General features: G+C 59.7%; 1 protein-coding gene across 5 annotated transcripts; it reads right to left on the reverse strand.

Moving 5' to 3' along the window:
* Window positions 1–994: 994 nt before the first annotated feature.
* Window positions 995–18,082, reverse strand: TMEM119 (transmembrane protein 119). Of its 5 annotated transcripts, XM_041729230.1 has the most exons (4): window positions 17,932–18,082; window positions 13,247–15,277; window positions 11,112–11,188; window positions 995–3,152 (listed from the first exon to the last, which is right to left on the reverse strand). In XM_041729230.1, the coding sequence occupies exon 4, from the start codon at window positions 3,139–3,141 to the stop codon at window positions 2,296–2,298; it is 846 nt and encodes a 281-aa protein (XP_041585164.1). In that variant the 5' UTR covers window positions 3,142–3,152; window positions 11,112–11,188; window positions 13,247–15,277; window positions 17,932–18,082; the 3' UTR covers window positions 995–2,295. The 5 variants fall into 5 exon arrangements, 4 of the variants coding, with proteins under 4 accessions (XP_041585164.1, XP_041585162.1, XP_041585165.1 ...); XM_041729228.1 differs by lacking the exons at window positions 11,112–11,188; window positions 13,247–15,277; window positions 17,932–18,082 and adding exons at window positions 6,014–6,077; window positions 7,600–7,837; XM_041729231.1 differs by lacking the exons at window positions 11,112–11,188; window positions 13,247–15,277 and having other exon boundaries at window positions 17,932–18,076.
* Between the last annotated feature and the right edge of the window lie 4,611 nt (window positions 18,083–22,693).

The following is a 22,693-nucleotide window of genomic DNA, read 5'->3' on the forward strand; positions in this document are numbered from 1 at the left end:
TCCCTCCCTGGGGCTCAAACTACCTCCTGAATCCCCACCCTCCTCAGTCCTGGAAGACACAGGCTACCATTAAGGCCACACGCTTTGTGTCCTCTAATGGGCCCAGTGACAATTAATGGGGAACCAGCGGCCAGGGAACTGCTGATTACAAAATCCATCCCTGCCTGCTCCCCAGGAACCCCTGACATCTGCTGCTATCTTACCGGGGCTTTACTTGTTATGGGGAAGCTTAATGTATATCCCAGCCACACCCGATTACCTCGACCGTGCAGGAGCTCAGAAACCAGGGGAGAGCCTGTCCCACACAGAGACCCTGAGTGACTTGGTCCGGGACACGCAGCATTCACTTATCCATATTGGATTTTCCCTACATTCTTGGGCAGGAGCCGGTCTGGGCTGAGGGGGAGTGCCCTTCCCCACTGCGCGAGACAGAGGCCTTGTGTGTTATGAAACCCAAACCCGGTCCTCCCCGAAGGGATGTGGGGTCAGCGGAGGAGAGGAGCTGGGGGGACAGCCTCCCTGCCCCCCTCACCCCGGGGGATCCAGCACGTGCTCCCAGCCCAGCCACATCTGGATTCCAGCTGGCAGCTCCAGGGAGGAGGGGCAGCAGTGGCTGCAGGAACTTGCCATCAAAGGCAAGGAAGAGCCTGGTGGGCGAGGAGACAAAGGCTGGGGCTGCCTCCCACCCCAGGCCAAGGGTGCCAGGAGCCTGGCATTGTCCGCGAGATCTGTTCTAGTCCTCGGCCGCTCTGCCAGCAGATGGGAGACTGAAACCTTGGCTGGCAGCTCTTCCCCTGCTCATGTTTCCCGGAAAAGGAGGTGGGAACCCCTTCGACGTTCCTTTCACGAATCTTCTCATTCAGCCTCTCGGGGCCTGCCTGATGTGTCTCCCCCCAAGAGCCCCACCCCATGGAACAGCCTGGAAGAAATGCTCTACCCCCACCCCTGCCAGCAGACTCATTCCCATCCCCTCAGAAAACCAGCGACACTCAGGCCAGAATAAAGGTTTATTGTGCTGGTTTGCTATATCTCAGCACCTAAAAACTTGTGCAGAGGTTGGGGGAGGGGCCCAGATGGAGGGGTGAGGAGGAGGACCCTCCAGAGCCTCCCCAAATCAAGACGGAGCTCAGGCTCCCTTGTCAAAGGCTAAAGAATGCTGTGAGCACAGGCTGCCAGACAACGCATATGAGCAAAGGGTGGGGGGGCCAGGGCCCCGCAGCTCCAGGCCGGGTGTTAGAAGCCCTCCCCTACCCCCTCAGACTCCCCCAGAGTGGGGCCCTCTCACATACAGACCCCCAGTTTCTGGGCTGCTTTGGGGGCCTGACAAGAAAGGCTCAATTCATTCACCCCCATTCCCGTAGCAATAATGGGATGAGAAATTCGTTCCCAGGCAGAGATGCTTGGAAGAACTTAAGCAGGCTGAGGCCCCCAGGCCCCACAACCCCAGCCCCAACTAGGGGGCGCCTTCACGAACATTTGGGGCAGTAATTTTCCAGAATGTGCTCTACAAGTTTTTATTCTGTAGCTGTAAAAGAAAATAAAAGAAAAAAAAAGTACTCTGTGGTCAAAAGCAGTTTGCGATAGATCAAGCCAAACCAGATTGTGCGGGGGGCCTTTCCTGGAGTATTTGCAGAGCCCTGGGGTGCTCTAAGGGGAGGGAGGGTGCAGGGAGTGGAGAGGCAGCGTTTCCTCAACTCATTGGACCCCAAAATCCTTTTCCCATGGAGTACCCCAGGAACTCAGCCTTGGAAACGCTCACTTAGGGATGCGTCATGAGGCGTGCACAGGCCCCTTGGAAGCTTCCTGATTCACAGGCCCGCTTCTGCAGTAGCTCTAGTGACGCCCCTCCCGGGGCCTCTGACACGTCCTGTTCACCCTCGTCCAAAACTCCTCGCTATCCTAATTTGTCTCTCCTACCTCCGTGGAAGAGCGGCAGCGTTGGCACCATCACAGGGGGCCTGTGACATACGTTGCCCGGATGACGTGGCTGATTTCGTGGGGTGTGTTATCACGAATACAGCGAGGATCCTTCCCATCCGCCCCCACCCCAGAGAGGCTGTTTGGGATGCAGCCCTCTGAGGCTGCAGGGGGGATGTCCCTGGTACCTGGGGTGATTCCTGGGGTAGACTGGAGACCAGCATCTCTGCCTGCTGCAGGGCCGGGACGCACGGGCATTGGCAGCAGGGGGTGGCCGAGGAGGGGGTGTCGGGGAGCGGGAAGGGTCAGGGGCCTTTCCACCCCCGTGGAGGTGACCACTAGGGGTCGGACAGTCCGGGCCAGAGCCCCCGAGGCCTGTTAGACCTTGGGGGCGACACTGCAAGCACAGGGGCTTTCGGGGGGGTCAGCTGGTCCCCTGGCTTCCTGGGCTGGCGAAGGGGCCGACTCCGGCTCACCTGGGCCCGGGCCGGGGTCGGCCTCCAGGGCCCCCTCCACCCCCGCGGGGCAGGGCTCGGCCGGCGCGGCTGCCTTCTCGGCCGGGCTCCCGCGTCCCCGGGCTTCCTGGTCCACCTCCCGGCCGCCGCTCTCGTCCCCCTCCGACTTGCCGTCCAGCCTGGCTCCGTCCCCGCTGCCCAGGGCAGCCCGGGTGGGGGACCTGAGGTTCTGGGTGGCCGCGAGGATGTCAGCCTGGAGCTGCTGGGACGAATCCAGGGCCTCCTCGGGCCGGCCGTCGGGAGCCCGGTCGGGGACCTCGCTGAAGGCCCGGGGGCCCCCGGCCCGGTCACTCTGGTCCACGTACTTCTTCTTGGGGAAAGATGACGGGTAGTAGGCCGAGGCCTTGTGCTTCTGGCGGGTGATGAGGGCAGCGCAGACGATGAACATCAGCAGGAACGCCAGGGAGCCCACCACGGCGATGAGCATCACGTACTGGCGGAAGAAGTCCACGATCCCGTCCAGGAAGTTGGTGGGGGGCTTGGGGCCCGCCAGGGGCGTGGGCTGGGCTCCCACCGATGTGGGGCTGAGCGCCGGGGTCCGGGGCGGCGGGGGGCTTGGGGAGGAGGCCGACGAGCCCTCGGCGTCCCCGCTGCCCCCCGCGTCCTCCAGGGAGGCGGCCCGCAGGGGCATGGAGTAGGCCGCGGCGGGCAGGGCTCTGAGGAGCAGCAGCAGGGACACGGCCAGCCGGGGGGCCACCGCAGAAAGCATGTTGGCGAGACCTGTGGGGAAGCGAGGCAGGAGAGAGCTCGGGTGGGACTCCAGGGCCTCGGCGGGCCTGAGGAGGTGCAGGAAACGCAGACCACCTCCTAGCGGGCCACCTCCCTCGCGGCCATGCGATGGGACCCGTTCGTTCCTACAGGGGGTTCTTGCCTGCCCTCCCACTTCATCCTGGAGGGACCCCCAGGGAGTCACCCCACTTCACTCTGAGGTCCCGGAGGGCAGGGGCCGCATCCTATTTATCTCGGCACCCTCAGGGTTTCAAACCCTACCTGCTATACAGTAAGTGCTCAATAAATGTATCTTGACTTACCTGGCTGAATTAATAATGACTTACCCCTTCATTGCTTACCATGTGCCAGGTACTATGTTAAGTTTCTTACACAGAATTTCATCGACTCCCGAGAACCCCCTAATGGGGGGAGGTACTATTATCATCCCCATGTTCCAGGTATGGAAGCTGAGGCTCAGAGGGATGAAGTCACTGCCCAGCAAGAGCTGGGGTTGAGATCTGAGCACAGCATGGAGGGAGAAACGATGGTCAGGCTGGGTAAGTAAGAAATGGAGTAACTGATGGGGCGCCTGGGTGGCTCAAAGTTGAGGCTCTGCCTTTGGCTCAGGGTGTGATCCCGGGGTCCTGGGATCGAGTCCTGCATCAGGCTCCCCATGGGGAGCCTGCTTCTCCCTCTGCCTGTGTCTCTGCCTCTCTCTCTCTGTGTTTCTAGTGAATAAACAAATAAAGTCTTAAAAAAAAAAAAAAAAGAAATGGAGTAGCTAAGGGAGCTGACCCCTCCTCCTCTGGGCGACCCTCCCCAGCAGTCCTCAGTCCTTCTGTGGTCCTGGTCCCTTCTTCAGGAGACGTGCAGGTTTTGAAGCTTCCAGACTCCCTGAGCTCAGTAGAGGGCCTGGATGCCAGGAACATGGTTAGCCCTCCCTCACCTCAAGGCGCAAAGCAGGGCCTGGAGGCCCGGGAGGGGATGTGCAGGCGGGGGGTGGGGTAACCCTCGTGCCTGAGACAGAGCTGGAGCCTGCTGGAGCCCGAGTCCTAGGCCACCACTAAATGGGAACCAGATGAACCCCGCTCCTCCCTTCCTCCCCCCGCTGGAAGGCTGCTCCCGACGTGAACCCCCAGACCCCATCTGGCCCAGACAGCCAGGCTGACTAATACATTCCACATGGTCCAGGTTTGCGGAGGAGGCCAGCTTCTCAAACAAGGGCTCTCCCTGCCAGCCTGAGGGGGCTGAGTGCTCAGACAAACCCAGAAGCCCCTTGCTGTGCCCCCCTTGTTGGCTGTCCCTGAGAACCCCCTCCTGACCTGTGCAGGGCTTGAAGCTCCAGGACTGAAAAGCCTTGGGATCCCTTGCCTGATGCCCTCTCTCAGGTGTCAGGGGCCTAGGGGCACAGAGCGAGGTCCTGGGCTGGAGGGGAAGTCAGGTTCCCCACACCTGGGCTGTGTGGCCCCTTGAGTAGCCAGTCCTCACATGGCGGGCAGCACCGGCCTTGTGGGTCACTTGTGGGGATTCAGGGAGCTAAGTGGTTACAGTGTCAGGATATGGAGTAGCTTGTTCCAACTGACCTGAGGTCTCCTAATTAAGGATCACTAATTGGAATTAATTGTACTGGTGTCTATTTGAACAAACTGGCTCAGATGACCGAGAAAACCAAAAGGTCATTCTAGGACATAAAAAGAAGCAAAACTACTCAGGGGTTCATTTTAAATTAGCTAATGACTCTGCACTTCCATTGCAGGTGAAGCCCCTGCCCCCTTTGCCAGGGTTCAACCCTAGAGTGACCCTATAGCTCAACCCTATAGTTCAACCCTATAACTCAACCCTATAGCTCAACACTATAGTTCAACCCTATAACTCAACCCTATAGCTGAACCCTATAGCTCAATACTATAGCTCAACCCTATAGCTCAACGCTGGGGGCTGGCACTGTCCACTTCTGCTTTGCAGAAAAAGGACTGGAGGTTCACAGACAGACAATGACTTGCCCAAGGACACACAGATGGCACGTGTCAGAGCTGGGATTTTAACCTTTCTCTATGTGACTCTGAGAATCCACACGCTGGCACCACACGTGTACACACACACATTCTCACACGCCACACACACACATACCACATACACACTTGCACACATGCACATGTACACACCATACATGCATATGCACACACTCACACATTATGCATATATACACACATGACACGTACATATACTCAGGCACACACCCATGTTCACACATATACATTGCACAGAGACATACACACTCACAATACCTTCCTGTAGGGAAGGCTCCCATGTGCTCCGGGCTGGCCCCCAAATGAGCTAGCACCCCTGGAGGACATCACTCGTCTGCTGGAACCGGGGGCCTTCCCTACACCTCATACCATACTTGTCCGCAAAGGTCCCTGCAGATAGCTTTGGTCTTTGGGGTCCTTGTCCACGGGTCACCTCCCTGCCTTGTGCAAATGAAGCTGAGGGAGACCTTTCGTGGTGGCTGCTGAAGCGTCTCACCACCGCAGGGGGCCACGAGGCGGGTGGGCGGGGGGAGCAGTGGGGGTCATGCAGCCTGCCCCAGGGGCCAGGGCACAAGGGCACAGCTAGGATCCCTGGGCCAGTGCTGCCATCTGCTGCAGCCCCCCACAGCCTTGCTTTCCCCATCTGTAAAGTGGGGGGTTGGCGGAGCAGTGAGTGCAGGTTCTGCTCAGAGACACGAGGGCCAGGGGACACGAGTGCAGAGAGCAGCTGGCACTGGGTAGCCGCACACCCGGCAAGCTGGGGCCCAGGAGCAGCCACCCTGCCACCCCAGCAGAGCCCGGGGTGAGCCCCACCTTTGCACCAGGCTGGCAGGTGCTCACCTCCACCTGCTGTGTGAACCGGCTCCTTGCCGCCCCGCCTCGGGAAATGACCAGCTTTTCCACCCTGTTAAGTGAAATCTCAACCCTGACCACCCAGGAATCCGGGGAGCATACACAAGCGCATGTGCGTGCACACACACACACACACAGAGACACGCAGAGACAGACACACAGACACAGATACACAGAGACACACACACAGACACACACAGACACCCAGATACATGGAAACAGATACACAGAGACACACAGAGACACAGACACAGACACAGACATACAGACACACACACACACACACACACCCAGCAACGAGCAGGACAGAGGGGAGGGCCGCCTTCTCCCCGCAGCCCTGGGGTCAGGGACAGAGGTTAAGGAAAGAGGCCACACAAATGATCGCTGGCTCTTAGAGGCCGAGGCCCCGACTCTCAGGTGCCCCCACAGCCCTCAGCGGGGCTCCCCGGGAAAGGCGCAGGACAAGTGTGGGGGAGCCAGCTGGGCCTGAAAAGCAATGATGAGCCCCTGCCCTCTCTGGGCCTCAGTTTCCCCTGTGTACCCCAGGCCCAGTGGCCCGGACAGCCCCGAAGGGGTCAGCCTCCCGCCAGCTGGCCCCACTCCTTCCGGGAGACGTTAGCCTAGCTCCCCAAGCCCTAGGTTCTTCCAGGGCTCAGAAGCCCGCGGGCCCCCAGGAGTGGGCTCAGGCCAACCCCTCTCATTTTACCAGAGGGGAGCCTCAGGGGAGCCTCAGGGGAGCCTCAGGCCCGTGACGGGGAATGGCCTGCCCCGGGGGTCACCCAACCTGGGGCAGCAGAGCACGGACAGAGAGCAGGTCTGACAGGCCCAGGGGACTTCAGGGCACAGCCGTGTCCGGGCTCAGCACGTCCCCTCTGAGGGCCTCCGCTTCCACATCTGTGCGATGGGGCTAAGGGCCCCGCCCCTGGACCAATGTTAGGACAGGAAGCCGCAGTGCCGGGTGAGGAGTGGGGACCAATTAGGGGGCACCTCAGGACTGTGCCGGGACCCCCAGCTTGGAGCAGGGCCTCCCTCCAGAGCCCACGTCACTCAGGGTTGGTGGTTTTGAAGGCCGTGGCCCCAGCAGAGGTGGGGAATACACAGATGATGCAAATCCACCCCTTGGGCCCTGGACCTGAGCTGAGGGGCCTGAGCCGCTGCCCCACCCCCACCCAGAGACTGGTGGCCAGAGGGGGAGGGGCAGCCCGCAAAAACCTGGCTTCAATTAGTGGCTTTTGGGGGAGGGGGGCTGGTTGAAGCAGTACACCCCCTGCCCTGGGGCAGCCAAGGACAGGGACTTGGGCCCCTTGGAAGGGAGGCCCGGAGAGGAAAGGGGAGTCCCGAGGCTCAAAATACACACCCACACAAAGCAGCGGCAGCAGGGACACACAATCTAGAGGCACACAACACAGACGACACCGCCCTGTCTCACAGCACACACGCTCACAGCAACGGGGACACACAACGCCCAGACAACCCCAGAAAGTTTGCACAGCCCATCAGCACGGATCCACAGAGGACGCACAACAGACCCGAGCACATAGCCCTCCCCCGACACACTCGGTTCCCCCACAGACCACGGACGGACGGGACATCCCGGTCCACAGGAGCCTCCCGCTGATGCGGGGACAACTATCCGGGTGCCCACTTTTCAAGAACCCCTCCCCTACAGTTAGGCCACCACTGCACACGCGCACACTGGCCCTGACACAGAGGAGGTGCACTCACACTCCGCCACCCGAACCCTTAGCACAGATGCCTGGGCACACAGCATCCAACACGCCCTCGGAATGCACACGAACTTAGAGACTCCCCCCAAAGTGCCTGTGCCGGCCTCCGTCCCTAAACCCCCAAGGCGCCCCAAGGCTCCCAGAACAGAGGGGACGCAGAGGGGACACCGGGGACTCACCAGTCCCTCCGCGCGCAGGCCTGGGTGCTCCCGCCAGGTGGAGCGACGGGGAGTGCCAGCTGCCGCTGCCGGGGCTGGCGCCGCCGCCCACCCTCCTGCCCCCGCCTCCTCCCTCCGCCGGGCGGCTGGGCTGCGGGGCCAGCTTGATTCCATTAGGAGGGTTTGGGGTGGGGACAGGGGAGGGGCGGGGCTGCGCTCGGCCACACACGATACCCCTGCTTCCAGCTTGCACGCCCCCCTGCCCCCCCCGCCCAGCGCATGCTCCCGCGGTGCCCCCCAGCTCTGGGGGGACACACCAGATGGGGCACTTCCTCCCTGACCCTGGGGCCCCCGGCACTGGCCCACGCAGACAGAGACAGGGCTGTCCTGCAGCGCTCCCCACCACCCCCACCCCCAGAGCCGGGAGCCAGGGCCTGCCTCCCTTCCAAAGGGGACCAAGGTCAGGGAGGTTGAGGAGCCCCTGGAAGTGAGGAGGAAAGTCCCCGGTGCTGGGTTCCAGCTGTGAGTCAGGTTTTCCAGAGGCTCGGGTGCAGGGTGGGAGCTGAGCATGTTTGAGGGAGTGCCTGAGCGGAGGCCCCGCGGAGGGTCCAGGCCTGCGCAGGGAGTGGGCTTCAAGCACCCACTGTCCAGCCCCATTTGGGCTCTTCCCTGTCCCGGCCTCGGTTTGCTTCTTTGTGGCCAGGAAGCTTTCTGGGCTCCCCCTGGGCTCTGGCACCTCATCCGTGGCCTGACAGGACCCCAGATGGAATAGCCCAAGCGGGAGTCGGAGCCCACTTCACAGGTGGATGAAGTGAGGCAGGGTGTAGTCAAGTGGCTCAGCCAGGAAACTGAGGCAAGTCAGTAGCAGCCCCTGGAGCTGAGATCTCTGGCTGACCCGACGACTCCAGCGGCTCTGCAGCCCTTTGCGTGCATTCATTCATTCATCCACACGCCGCTTCATTCGTTCACTTGGCAAATGCTTACTGAACATCCGTCGTGTGCCAGGCACCGTGCCCATCAGGTTTCAGGGGAACAGACACAAGCCGGCTCTCGAGGAGCTCTCACGCAGACGCGAATGACTTTTTTACAGGACAGGAGGAGAGAGGTCAGGCCCAGGGCTCGGGGAACCCCAGGGCAGGGGAGGTCCCCTGAGAGAAAGAGGCAGGGAAGTCATCCTGGAGGACGAGGCTGTGAGCACGCGGAGTCTGAGCGAGACACTCCCGACACTCCCGAGAGTCCCGGCGGAAGGACCGGGTGGACGGAGGCATAGCGGCCCGAATGCCATGCGGGTTACACTAGAGCCTTTGTCCCCTGGTGGACAGCTAGAGCCCCAGGTGGACAAAGGGGAGGAGCAGGTAATGAGGTTTGAAGTCAGCAGGAGCCAGGCTAAGTGTCAGGAGGTCACTCATCCAGGAGGCAGTCGGGAGCCACGGGAGGTATGGGACAGGGAGGACACGAATCGACAGGGCTCCAGATTACTGTCATTCCTTCCAGCGGGCCCAGCAACCCCTGCTCACCTTCATAAAGGCCGGGGTGGGGGGACAGTTGTCTGTTTGGAAAATTAAACCAGACAAGTTCCCTTTTTTTTTCCTCAGGATCCGCCCCCCTCCAAAACCTGGCATCCTGCAGGGACAAAACAGCTGCCCACCCGTGGACCCGCACAGACACACACGCCCCGAGGTGCGAGGGGCCGCCCACAGACGCGTGCAGCAGCTGAACCCACCTTCCAGACAGCCAGCGGGCACCCCAGGAGCCCCGGGGAGGAGCCCCTCTGCTGTGTCTGAGGGCTGCAGGGAACCTGCCCCTGAGAAATCCAGAGGCAGGGCCATGGCTCTCCCAAACAGGGCCTGCCCCCAGGCCTCTAGGCCGCTCCGGCTCTGCTCCTCCTCTGGCGGCAGAGCAGCTGAGCCGACCCACAGGCAGACAGTCCTGGGTTCAGATCCCGCCTCCACTGTGTCCGGGCCCCTACGGAGCCTCCGCTGTGTCATCTGTAAACCGAGGACAGACACTCTCTGCTGCTCGCAAGGCTGCTGGCAAAAGTCGGAGGAGCTGGAGGCCAGGAAATGGCCTAGATGCCAAGTGTATGAGTTTCCTACAGTCGCTGTAACAAGCGACCGCAACCTTCGTGCCTTAAAACAACACACGTTTGTTCTCTCACGGTGCCAGCAGTCCGGAGGCAGAAATGGGTCTCCCTCCGCTGAAAGGCCGGTGTGGGCCGCGGGGTCAGCTCGTCCCAGAGGCTTCAGGGGGAGGGGATCTCGAAGCCGCCTGCATACCTCGCTCCTAGGCTCCTCCGTCCTCACAGCCGCTGCAGCAGGCGGAGGCCGCCGTCCCCCTGGCCCTCTTCCAAACTCTCTCCCGATTTCAAGGACCCCGGGGATGACGCTGAGCCCACCCAGGTAGCCCATGACGATGTCTCCCCATCTGCTCTCCTTAACTTAATCACGTCTGCAAAGCCCTCTCGCCAGGCCAGGGCCCGCTCGGATCCGCAGCTTCCAGGGATGGGGGGGTGGGCGTCTCTGGGGGAGGCGCATTATCCGGTCTCCCACGCTGAGATTGAAGAGTATTTCTCGTTTTGGGCAGAGCTGGAGTCATCCACTCTGCAAGGTACAGAATTTTCCTGCCCTCCACGGAGCCTACCTCGGTGCCTCAGGCCCAGCAGGCCCCATAGGAGCTCGGGGAGAGGTGGATACACAAGCAGAGCCCCCTGGACAGATGTACAAACTGAGGCTCACAGCGGTGTGGCCTGGCCAGGACCCCACAGGCCAGACTGGGGGCATCCAGAGCTTGTGTCTCATCTGGAAATGAAACTGCCCGGCCAGCGATCCTCCCACCGCCAGAGGGCCCGTTCCCCACAGTAGGGCCCCTGTTCTACCTCCATCTGGCCCCTGAAAGCCCCGTCAGACCATGTCAGCGCACACGCACACAAAGGCACGCATGTTCCCCGTAAGCCCAACGTCCCAACCCACAGTTCCCAGGACAGCAAAAATGTCAGGCACCCATGGGAGAGAAAAGGATCCTCGAGTCCCAGCCCCAGCCCATGCCTCAACGGTGGGGGCCTGGGCACATCCCTGCCCCTCTCTGGGCCGCAGTGCAATGTGGGCTCCAACTAGATGTCTGCCACGAGCCCGCCAGCACTGAGGTTCCCATGCCCTAACATTCAGCCCTTCATTCACCCCACAAATTTCTCTTGACATTTACTTTATACCCAGCCAGTGTCCGGCTCTGGGAGGCAGTGACGAGCAAGCACAGGCACAGAGCTTACAGAGAAGGCAGACCTGCAATAAACAAGTAAACAAACAAATGAATATCTAACTGCACACTGTGCTAGGAGTTGGGATGGGGCGGTTCTGGCGCTATAGGGGGCTAGTCTGGTCCCAGAGTTCACGGGAGCCTCCATGAGGCAGTAGTAGAGCTGCTCATGAAGATGAGGAGGTATTTAGGAAGGCAAGGGTGCAAGAGGAGTCCCAGCAGTGAGAATAGCATGTGCAAAGGCCCTGAGGTAGATGGAACCCAGCACCTTCAGAGCAGTTCCTAAAGGTTATTATTGACTAAGAGTAGATGAGCCCGGTCTGCGGAGTCCGTTTTGTGCACTGCCAGCATCGAGCAAAGTGCCTAGCACACAATAGGTGCTCAATAAATGCTTATTGATGTGCGCATGACCACTCTGACCACTACTCTTGCATTCCCAGGCTCGGACAACCTTGTGCTCTGAGAGTTTTCTCCAGCCACTCTTTGTCCGAAGGTCTCACATTCTACACTTTCCACTCCTGGGACCTGTTGTGGGGCCCAGCCCAGATGATCCCTATGGTCCACAGAGCTGTGGCTCCAAGGGGCGCGGGCAGGCCTGTGGCACAGAACAGGCCAGGCCACTCGTTTGCAACCTATAATTCCAGCCATGAAGCCATTCAGAGACCCCACCCTGTGCCCACCGTACAATTAACAGCTGTGCCCCCGCCCTGCCGAACAGCCCCCAGCTCTAGCCTCTGGTGGGCTCGGAGCCACCTCTAATTACACAGCCCTCGGGCCACTGGGGCCTGCCCTCCTGGCAAAAATATCCCAAGCCTTTCATGTGGCTGGAGAAGCCTGGGCTGTGGCCCCATCACAGCATAGTCCTAGCCTTCAGAGGGACACCCATGGAGTGGCCTCCCGTGGGGTGCTCCAAGGAGGCAGAGTGGGCCTCGTCTGGGCAAGCCAGAGCTCTGGGTGGGCTGTGAAACCTCCCTGGGCCTCAGTTTCCCCACCCGTAAACTAGAGAGGCTCACCCACTCCCCAGCTCTTTACTGGGCACCTCCTTGTGCCAGGATCTGTGCCAGCCACAGAGAGCTGTGAGACAGACACTGCCACCTTTGCTTGGGCCGTCCCCTCTGCCTGGTGCATTGTCTTCGACACACACCCCCCCTTGCCTGACCACACCCCTGCATATCTCATAGCTTGGTCATCACCACCTCCGGGAAGGCCTCCCTGATCCCATCCCCTGGAGCGGGAGCTCAGCAGCCTCCTCCGTGTCCACTAGGCTCCCCACTCAGAGCGCTGAGAACACTGGGCCCTCATGGCCTATCAACACCGGACTCTAGACTGTCAGCTTCTCAGGTCCAGAATCAGGGCCCTCTTCTGTGAAGGTATCCCCGATACCTGTGTCTGGACACAGCAGATGCTCAAAAAATGCCATCCACTGGCTGAATGACTTTAGCAATCTGCCCATGTTACAGATGTGGAAACTGAGGCCCACACTGACTTTGCACCAGCTCGTGCATGGGAACAAGAGAGACACCAGACCCCTGCCTGGGAACTCCTAGTAGGGGACACAGATGAGGCACAAGTCAACTGGCAAATCAGAAAGATAACCCACCCCTGTAGGATGCTATCAGGGAGACAGAAAGGAAACAGAGTAGCTTAGAAGCAGGTGAGGGCATGTGGCTGGGCAGCTATTTTAGCAACGGGGGTCAGAGACAGCCTCCGCGAAGAGGTTTCTGAACTGAAGCCTGCAGGGTAAGAGAAAGTAGGCACTCGGGGTGCAGGAGGAAGAGCTCCCCGGGTCAAAGGAACAGCAAGTGCAAAGGCCCTGAGGCAGGGAAGGGCGTGGCATGAGGCCTCTTCCAGGAAAACAAGACTAGGTCCTGATCTGAAAAGACCAGGCAGTAGTTAGAGCTTGGAAATTGGGGAACCTGCATCAGCTCCTGGCTCTGCCCCCCACACACTGTGTGACTCGGGCCTCAGTTTCCCTTCCTGGATCAGGAAGGAGCAGTGGAGGCTCCCCCAGGCTCTGCCATTCAGTGATCCTAGGTAAATTTTCCACTTGTTTGCACGCCCCCAGCAAACAAGCGGACGCTCACCCACTACGGATGGGAGAGAAATGGCACAGCCTCTTTGGAGAACCGTCTGGCAGTTTGTACCGAGTTCACCGTCCGCGTCCCGGCCGGCCCAGCAAGCCCTTCCGTAGGTACCTGCCCAACAGAAATAAAGACACGCAGCCACACAAAGACCAAAATGCCCGGAAGTGCTCTAATCCATCAGAGCAAACAAATCTGGAAACAACCCCGATGTCCACCAACAGAGAAACGGATGCCCAGCCCGTGGAGCCTCCGACGGGGGCGCTTCTCAGCAGCGAACGGAGAGGCCGGAGACCCAGCGCCAGGAGAGGCCCCGTCGACAGGCCCAGCGGAAGAACTGGACCCCAGAGAACACACTCAGGGTGATGCCATTTACGTGAAATTCTGGAACAAATGCAAAACCAAGCTATGGGAACAGGAGTCAGCGGGGCAGTTAGTTATCCTTGGCGATGGAAGTTTCTGGGGCTGGAAATGTACACTGTCTAGACCCGGGGGGTGGTTGCCTGGGTGCATGTGTTTGGAAAAATCAAGGTGCACGCTTCAGATTTGTGTCTTTTGTGGGGGTGATAAGTCAATTAAAAGTTTTTTTTTAAAAAAGGCCTCTGTATCCCTCTTTTTTTTGAGGGGGGCGGCGGGAGCCCATAGGATCTCGGGCTTCCTGTGGCCGTGGTGGCCCCGCCAGCTGCACGCGGCCTTGTAAACATTTACATTTCCCCACACGGTGCAAGGAGCAGCTTCGTTAGCCCCACATGGAACCCATCCCGGAGCGCAGGAATGTAAACACCCGCTGCCATGCTGCAGACCTGGTCCCCCTCTCCCCGTCCGCACGGCCCACTGGGTGCCCTCGGGGGCTCCCTCCCCAGGAGGCCCGCGGCCCCCGCCCCACCCGCTCCCCCATCATGGGGAGGAATCCGGGGATGCTTCTGGATTCCTCCTCAGCACTGTTGGACTGACTTTGAGCAGAGGGGTGCTGGCTGAGAGGGAGAAGTGGGGAGGGCTGTGGCTGAACTTCAGGGGGTCCTGAGTCACCCAAACATCAGTCCATCACCCCGCACGTCTTCTGCTTTCTTTCTGCACCTCTTGCTTTACACTAGGACCTTCTGTTCCATCTTCCTTCTCTCTCTCCTTTCCTCTTTTTCTCCCTCCTCTCCTCCTTCCTTTCCTCCCTCCTTCCTCTCTCTCTCTCTCTCTCTCTCATTTTCCCTCTCTCAACATTTATTGAGCACATACTATGTGCTCATACTACGCTTTCCAAGCACTAGGGCTACAGCAGAGAACAACACAGATAAAAATCCTTGTCTGCCTGGAGCTCACATCTGGTGGGACCAGCAGGACAATTAAAGCGATAACTTATATAATGTATATATGGTGTGGCATGAAGAAAAGTCAGGGAAGGGTGACATTCCAGTAAAGTAAAGCCCTGAGGGTGAGAGAGAGTGGGTCAGAGATGATGAGAGGAAGAGCATTCATTCCAGGCAGCGCGAAGAGCAAGTGCAAAGGTCCTGAGGTAGGGGACACCTGGCATTTTCAAAGAGTGGAAAAGAAAAGTGTGGCCAGAACACAGAGAGTGAGGGGATGGTGAGAGGAAGTGAGGCCACAGGGCACCGGGGCCAGATCATGCGGGGGCCCCGCAGGTATTGGCAAGTGTTTGGGCTTTTATTGTAGGTGAAGACGGCCAGCCATGGGTCCCTGTGTGTGCAAAACCCTCCACCACTTCTCTCCTTGCACCAAACCCTTCTTCTCTTTACCCACCCCCAACGCTCTCTCTCTCCAGGACTCTGACCAAAAGATGGTTCTAGATCTCATCTCTGGGGAAGAGAAGGGGCTCTGTATGAGGCCCCCACAGAAGCCACACAGATCCCCAGCCCTTCCCGTGGCTCCTTCCACCCTGACCACCAGCTTCTGACTCAGCTGGGACCAGAAACTTGGCTGTGGGCACTGCTGAGAGCCTCCTCCTCCCGGCAGCCGCCAGTCTTCTGCAGCTGGGCCTAGGGACATCCTCACAGAGACGGTCTTCTCGACATCCAGATCCACCTGCCAAGTGGAAAAGCCCCACATGCGGGTGAAAGCGAGGAGGTAAACCCCACCTGCCCTTCAGGGACCTCTGGGTCCTGTTGCTTTGAAGCTGGGTGACCTGGGGCTAGGTTACTCAATCACTCTGGGCCTCAGTTTCCTCATCTGTAAAATGGGAGTAATGATAACACCTGGATCCCCGAGTTATCATGAGAAATCCATGAGCCTTGGCACCTGGCACTAAATAAATATGCTGATGATAATAATAACAGCAACCAAGTGACACAGGGACTGAGAATGTTAACACACCATCTGGACAGCAGTGAGCACAGAAGCCTGGCATACAGCAGGCGCTCCATCAGGCTACCGGATGGAAAGGGGCAGGGCGATTAGTCCCCCCACCCACCCTCCAGCAGGTGAGTCGGCAAGGGGGGCCCCCCATCCTAGGAGGGGTGTGCGCACCGACCCAGGGCTCCCCTCCACACCCCTGCACCCGCCACGCAGCGGGGGCTCCTGGGTTCGGGTGGTGGGTTCCTCTCCCCCGGGGTTAATTCAGCCCTCCCAGGGCAGGGACACAGGCAGGCGCTGGCTGGGGGAGATGGGCCCCGACAGCTGGAAACATCTGGTTTGAATTGTCGGTTGGAAGCACTGACCAGGGAGCCAAGGAATTTGTGAGCTAATTTTAGGCCAAAAGAGAGCTCAGCAGGGTGGGGGTTTGCTCCCCAAACCACAGGGACGGGGCTTCGAAGCTTGGGGGGCAGGGAGGCCTGCATGGGGCTGCTCAGGTGGCCCTGGTCTATCCCGAAGCCAGGGACCATCTCTCCCCACCCAAATGAGCCATAGCTGGGTGCCTACGACGTGCCAGCCACATGCGTGGCCACATCCCACGGCCTCACGGTTAGCAAGGACTCCTCCCCCCAATTCACAGGTGTGGAAGCCGAGGGCCCCAGAAATTAGAGAGCTGCCCACCATCCTGCAACAGGGAAGCAGGGGAACAGGATTCGAACCACGGCTGCCTGGCCCCAAGCCTTACACACACACACACACACACACACACACACACACACACACACACACGGCTCCGTTGGTCTCCGCCCCCCTGTGCTTACACTCTTGTGGGTCCCCTTGCTTTGTCTTCCTCCCCACGTCCTCACAGAGCCTCCCTTGCTTTTTTTTGCTCATTCAGTAAATGTCCCCTGAAACTCTACTGTGAGCCAGGCTCCGGGCAGTGACGAGGGGAGACAACGAACGTGAGGGACAGGGACCCCTGCCCTTGCACAGCAAAAACTGGCATCTCAACATTATCCCACAGTCATCGGTGCCTTGAAGGGAAAAGGGGATTGTTGGTGGGATGCCTGGGTGGCTCAGTGGTTGAGCATCTGTCTTTGGCTCAGGTTGTGATCCCAGGATCCTGGGATCAAGTCCCACTTTGGGTTCCCCGAGAGGAGCCTGCTTCTCCCTCTGCCTGTGTCTTCTGACTTTCTCTGTGTATCTCTCATGAATAAATAAATAAAACCTTAAAAAAAAAAGAGCAGGGGGATTGTTGGAACAAAGACCTGTGGGCAGGGCTGCAGAGAAGGCCTCTCTGAAGACTGACATCAAGCTGGGACCAAAAGGATGAGACAGTGCCAGCCAGGAGGACATCTGGGAAGAGAACATCGGGTAGGGGAAACAGCAGGTGCAAAGGTCCTGAGGCAGGAGCATGTGGAGAAGAAAAAGCAAGAAGGATGGGGCCAGAGCACAGTGAGAGGGAGAATACGGTCCTTTGTGGTCATTTGTACCCAGCGACTGGCTGAGGCACAGCCGAAACTCCGCAGGAAATCACTTGAAGCCTCTCCCTCCTGGGGGCGCCCAGCAGCTGGACGACAGGGTCTCTGCAAAGAACTACCCCAAGTGGGCAGGGGGACAGCCCGGAACCAGAGCTGAGACTGGAGGGGAGTGTGGTTCACCAGCACATGGCTTCCCTGGGAGGGTTCTTGTGCCTTGAAAGGGGTCTGCATCTGTGCCCCTTTGGCACCTCTGTCTGGCACGGGACGTCAGGAGGCCCATTTCTCTCTCCTTTCTTGAGAAAAGCAGCCCTGAGCCCGACCCACCCAGAACTCAGCAATGGCATTCTCATTCCTCCGACCTTGGGCATGGGGGTGTTCCGCAGGCTTGGGGGGGCAGGCCAGGGGGCCAGCTGGGGCTACAGCCTTCCAACCCCCAGGACGTGTGGGACACACATAGCAGTGTGCACTCGGCACTGCTGGCCTTGCGTTCCAGACACTTCGGGCTGGGGGGTCTGCCCTGCGTGCTGCAGAGGGTTAGCAGCAGCCCCGACCACCTGCTAGATGCCAGGGGTGCCACCAAAGTATCCGCTGCCGTGGCCAATGTCCTGCGGAGGGCAGAGGCGCCCCCAGGTGAGGACCATGGGCTCAGAGCCTTCGTGTGCAGGCAGCAACAAGCACTGAGCGAGGGGCTCCCGGGGGGCTCAGTGCTTGAGCGTCTGCCTTCGGCCCAGGGTGTGATCCCGGGGTCCTGGGATCGAGTCCGGCATCGGGCTCCCTGCATGGAGCCTGCTTCTCCCTCTGCCTGTGTCTCTGCCTCTCTCTCTCTCCCTCTCTGTGTTTCTCATAAATAAATAAATAAATAAAATCTTAAAAAAAAAAAAAAGTATAGAAGGACGGTTTACTCACCAGCCGGAGATTCTGGGCCCCAGAAAAGTCTGAAAGAAGCCAATAAAGCTCCCCTACGAGCGCACACCGGGGGGCGCCCCTCTCAGCCATCGTGGGCTTCCTTCTAAGCTTCCCACCTCCGCAGCCCTAATAGCAGCCCTTCCTCTCTTCCAGCCTCGCCTCCGTCACCCTCCCGACGCCCCCACCCACCCCGCTATTGCGCCATTTCGCGGAGGCGGAGACCAGAGGCTGAGAGTCCGGGTGACCAGGCCGCCCTTCGGAAACACTCTCATGCCCATTTCCAGCCGTGGGGACAGTCCCCGAAGGCTGGCAGGTCACCTGCCGGGTCACCTGCCCGGGGACATGCTGGAGGCGGAGGCGCTATCCCCACCCCCTCACCCCCCCCACTCCCCCCACCCCCGCAAGCAGGCCCGCATCCCCCGAGCAGGAGCCCAGGGGCGCCCACAGCTGTCTTCTGGGCAATCTCGGTGCAGCCCAGCTTCAGGCCGCACCTCCAGGCAGATATGCCCGCGCCGCCTCAGGCCCTCTGGCTCCCCAGCTGCCTGGGGGTGCCCTCACTGCCCACCAGGTCATCCAGGGCCGCTCCCCACCCCATCTGCTTCCTGCCCTCGGAGTTGTCCCTCCGGCCAGGAGCTAGTACAGGTGCTCCCACTTTACAGATGGGAAAATCGGGTCTCAGAGCCGAGTCCGGGCTGGGGCTGAATTAGGGAGGACCTCTGTGCTCACGGATCCCCCGCCCCAGCACGGCCCCTGCAGCCCCTGGCTCTGCGTGGGCACCGAGGAGCAGAGCCCAGGGGCTGCTTCCCAGCACAGGGTGCCCTCCACCGTGGCTGGCGTGGGTGCCCAGCGGCCCCCCCGGAGGACTCCGCTCTGTCCCCGAGGGGCGGTCGGGTGAGGCGTGTGGCTCAGAGCAGTGGAGATCATGGGGGAGCTCCTGGAGGAGCCGGCCTCTCGGTGCGCCAGGGCAAGTCTAAGGGCTAACCCCAGATCTGTGGTTTTTCAAGCTGCGTGGCCTCAGGCAAAGCCACCGAACCTCTCTGAGCCTCAGTTTGTTCATCTGTAAAACAGGGTTACAGAGAGGCCCTACGTCCCAGGGCGAGGATGAAACCAGCAAAGGGAGACAACAAATCTAGCACAGAGTAAGTCAAGGTTGGCCCCCCAGGAGTGAGCGGCGCCCCCACTTCCCTGCCCCTGCGAAGGCTAACAGGCCCTTACTGTCCGCGGTTCCTTGGGGTGCTATGACCATGCCTGTGCTGCAGATGAGGACTGGGAGGCTCCGAGAGGCACGCGGCAAAGACCGGGGGAGCACCTCTGACCTCTGACTCCTTCCTGAGCCTTCTAGGGCCTGAAAGGTCTCGCCGGGCCCTGCCTCATGCAGCTCCCACCTGAGCGGGAGGAACAGGGACGTGAACAGTGGCTGCTCGGGCACGAGCAGACACGCGGACACCCAGCTTCCCGATGGAGAGACGGAGGCTGGGAGTGGAGAACAACCAGAAGTTATCTTTTGGTCAGCCAGCCTGGGCTCAGGGCGAAGAACCAGGAAGAGGAGGGGACAGCACACAGGGAGCCCAGAGGCATGGCTGGGTCACCCGGAGCTCAGCAAGGCCTCCAGGGCTGGGGTCGCTGTGCCCCAGAGAGAGGGAGCAGAAGGGGGCGATGACTCGGGCAGGAAACGTGTGTGAGAGTGAGGAGTGATGAGGTCAGTCTGTCCGGCCCCTGAAACGTTTAGGTCAACAGGCAGCAAATGACAAGACTGGAAACTTCTTTGGTCCTCGGGCACCAGGGAGTCATATATATATTTTTTTTCACCAGGGAGTCACGGATGGTGTCTGAGCACAGGAGCAGCCAGCCGCTGCAGGAAAGGAGGGCTGCATCGAGGCAGGATCCGGGTGGGGATGCGGCCCAGGAGACCTGGCCTGTCCCCGCCGCCCCAGGACAGATGCCCCAGCCCCCCACCGTCACACACGCTCCTTCCCTGGAGCAGACCCGCAGACATGCCAGGCTCAGCAGCCCCCCTGCCTGCTGCACCTTCCCTCACAGTAGAACGAGAGCGGTTGAGTGAGCTCCGGGGGACGACGAGCTCGTGTGACCAGCACCCACACCAAGGTCAAGCATGTTCCCATCACCCCGGAAGCCTCCTTCCAGCCCCCTCCTCCATCATCCCCAGCGACGGTAACCACTGATCTGATCCCCACCACTATAGATTGGTTTTGCCTCTTTCTGGACTTTTTACCATCGAAGCCACAGAGTAGACGAGTAGCCCTTCGGGTGTGGCCTCTAACTCCGCGTGCCTTTGGGAGTCATCCACGCTGGTGCCTGTGTCACCTGTCCACGCCTTTTTATTCTGAGGAGTGTCCCATTGTTCACTGGCCCGTTCGTTTCCTGCTTTTTGGCCATCATGAATAGAGCGGCCGCGAGCATCGCGTTCGGGTCTTTGTACGGACGCACGTCTTCATTCTCTTGCGGAAATACCTAGGGAAGGGAAGTCGGAGTTGCCTGCGTGTGCGACGTGGTGCGATCGTGCAATACGGTGAATACGCGGCTAACTTTATAAGAAACAGCCACGCTGGCTTCCAAGGTGGCTGTGCCTGTTGCACCCCCACCAGCACGTGTGCGTGTGCCGGCTTCTCCGCATCCTCGTCAGCACGCGGTAGGCTGGGCCTTGAACTGTAGTCCTTCTGGCGGCGCAGGGTGACATCTCAGGGTGGCCGACATTTGCATCTCCCCGATGGCTAATGTCGGGGAGCATCTTTGCCAGCAGCCTCCTGACGCTTCCGCCCGGAGACTGAACAGGCCCTGGAGACTCTTCACGGCCGAAGCCCATCCCACCACCCGGCCTGCTTCTTCCACCGATGACACCCACGTAGGAAATGGGATTTCAGGTTTTTTCCGCCTCGTCATCACCCTGCCAAGGCATCACCAACTCCAACGCTTCCTCCTTCCCAGTTCTCTCTCTATTCCTCCCCTCTTGCACCCTCCACTCTGGCCCAGGCTCTCTTATCCTCACACAGGCCACCTCCCTGAAGCCTCGCTGGCTCCCTCCCGCTGCCCCAGCCTTGTCCTTTCTCCCAATGCCCCCACCCTGTTCTCTACACTGTTCTCCATGCCTGGAACATTCTCTTCTCCACACCCACCCTCAACAACTCTGCACCTTTTCCAGCCTCCAACATTTTCCTGACTCCTCCCGCGGCCCCAAGGTCTGGCCACATTGCACAGACTCAGAGTCCCCCAGACCCCCACCCCTCCTTTTGGGCTCCGGGTCCAGCCACGATCTCCTATTTTTCTGGGTGATCGTTTGGTGAATCTCTTGCTGTCCCTCCAGGCCCTGAGCCTCAACAGGCATCCCCGGGCCCCTCTTGCCCACATGGCATCCTGGGACCTAGCACGGTGGGCCTGGCACAGGATGGACACACTGTGACACTCAAGTTATGTGGCCTGGCTGAGCGGAGGTGGGGTGGGATATAGAGGGCAAGCCTGAGGAGCCTCTGCCCAGATCAGCCTTCAGGTGAACCCCCACAGGGCTGGCAACCCAGCCCGGAAGACACAAGAGAACTTAGTATGCATCCCCTCCCACTGCCACCCCCACCTCCATTTCCTGATGTCCTGTCTACCCTCCTTCCTTCCCCACCAACAGAGCTGAAGTCAGCAGAGTCTGCTTTCTCAGCAGAGCAATGTGCTAGAGCAAGTGACCCAGCCTCCTGAACCTCAGTTTCCCCAACAGTAAAATGGGATAATAAGTATACCCACGTCCCAGGGTGGCTGTGAGGCCTGATAGATCTTGCAGATGAAGTGCTGGGTGTGCGCTGGATGTGCACTCACTGCCCAGTACATGCCGGCTCCGTGCCCCCCTCCCCTCACCATTTCTCTTTGTTGGACCCCAGCATTACCACGTCCTGCTCTCTGCAAGGAGGGGAGCTGGCTTCGACCCTGTCACCTTCCCAAGTACCAGTGCCTTCCCTCCGCCACTGGAGCCACAGTGTGACTGATGGGGACTTCCAGGCACCAGGACAGGTCAGCAGCAGGGAGAGTTTGGGGCATGGCATTCTCCCAGAACCCCCACAGGGGCCGCAAGGGCAGCATGACATTGTGGTAGCAACATGGTTTTCTGCTCCAAGGCTGGATTCCAGTTCCAGATCCTGTGTGTCTCCTAAGACAGGTGACTTCGCCTCTCTGTGCCTGTTTCTTCTGCAAAACGAGGAGAATCTGAGTCCTCCTTCCCAGGCTGTTGGAGGGGCAGGGAGGGAGATGTTGCAGATGCTTGCGCTTGGAATAGATGTGCTGAATGGATGAATGAGCGATTCAGGCAGGGGTTCAAGGCTGAGAGGAGGTCGGGGCAGGAGGAGGGCCCAGGGGTGCACAGGAGCCAGCCTATAGCCATCTCCCAGGGCCAACTGTTAGATTTTCAGAATTCTGTAAGCCAGTTGTGCCATAAGTTAAATTATATATATATATATATATACACCTCTAATACTCAAAACTCATCACTTCCTAATTATTTTACTACATTCTGCTCCTATGTTCTTGAGATTATTTACGTCTGTTGTCGCATTTACTGTGTACATAGCTGGCTGCTCAAAAATCAGCCCTGGGAGTATTTACACCAGCGACATTGGCAAGCACCGGGCGGCTGGGGTACCAGGCCACCAGGGAGCCGGTTGCTCCGCCCTCGCCAGCCCCCCCCCCCCCCCCAGCCCCGGCCTCTCACGGCCCCAAGAGCTGGTGGCGGGCGCCCCCTGGTGGCTGCTTCGAGCACCCGTCTTCC

This window comes from Vulpes lagopus, chromosome 14 (assembly GCF_018345385.1).
Source record: "Vulpes lagopus strain Blue_001 chromosome 14, ASM1834538v1, whole genome shotgun sequence".
In the NCBI taxonomy this organism is placed as follows: Eukaryota; Metazoa; Chordata; class Mammalia; order Carnivora; family Canidae; genus Vulpes; species Vulpes lagopus.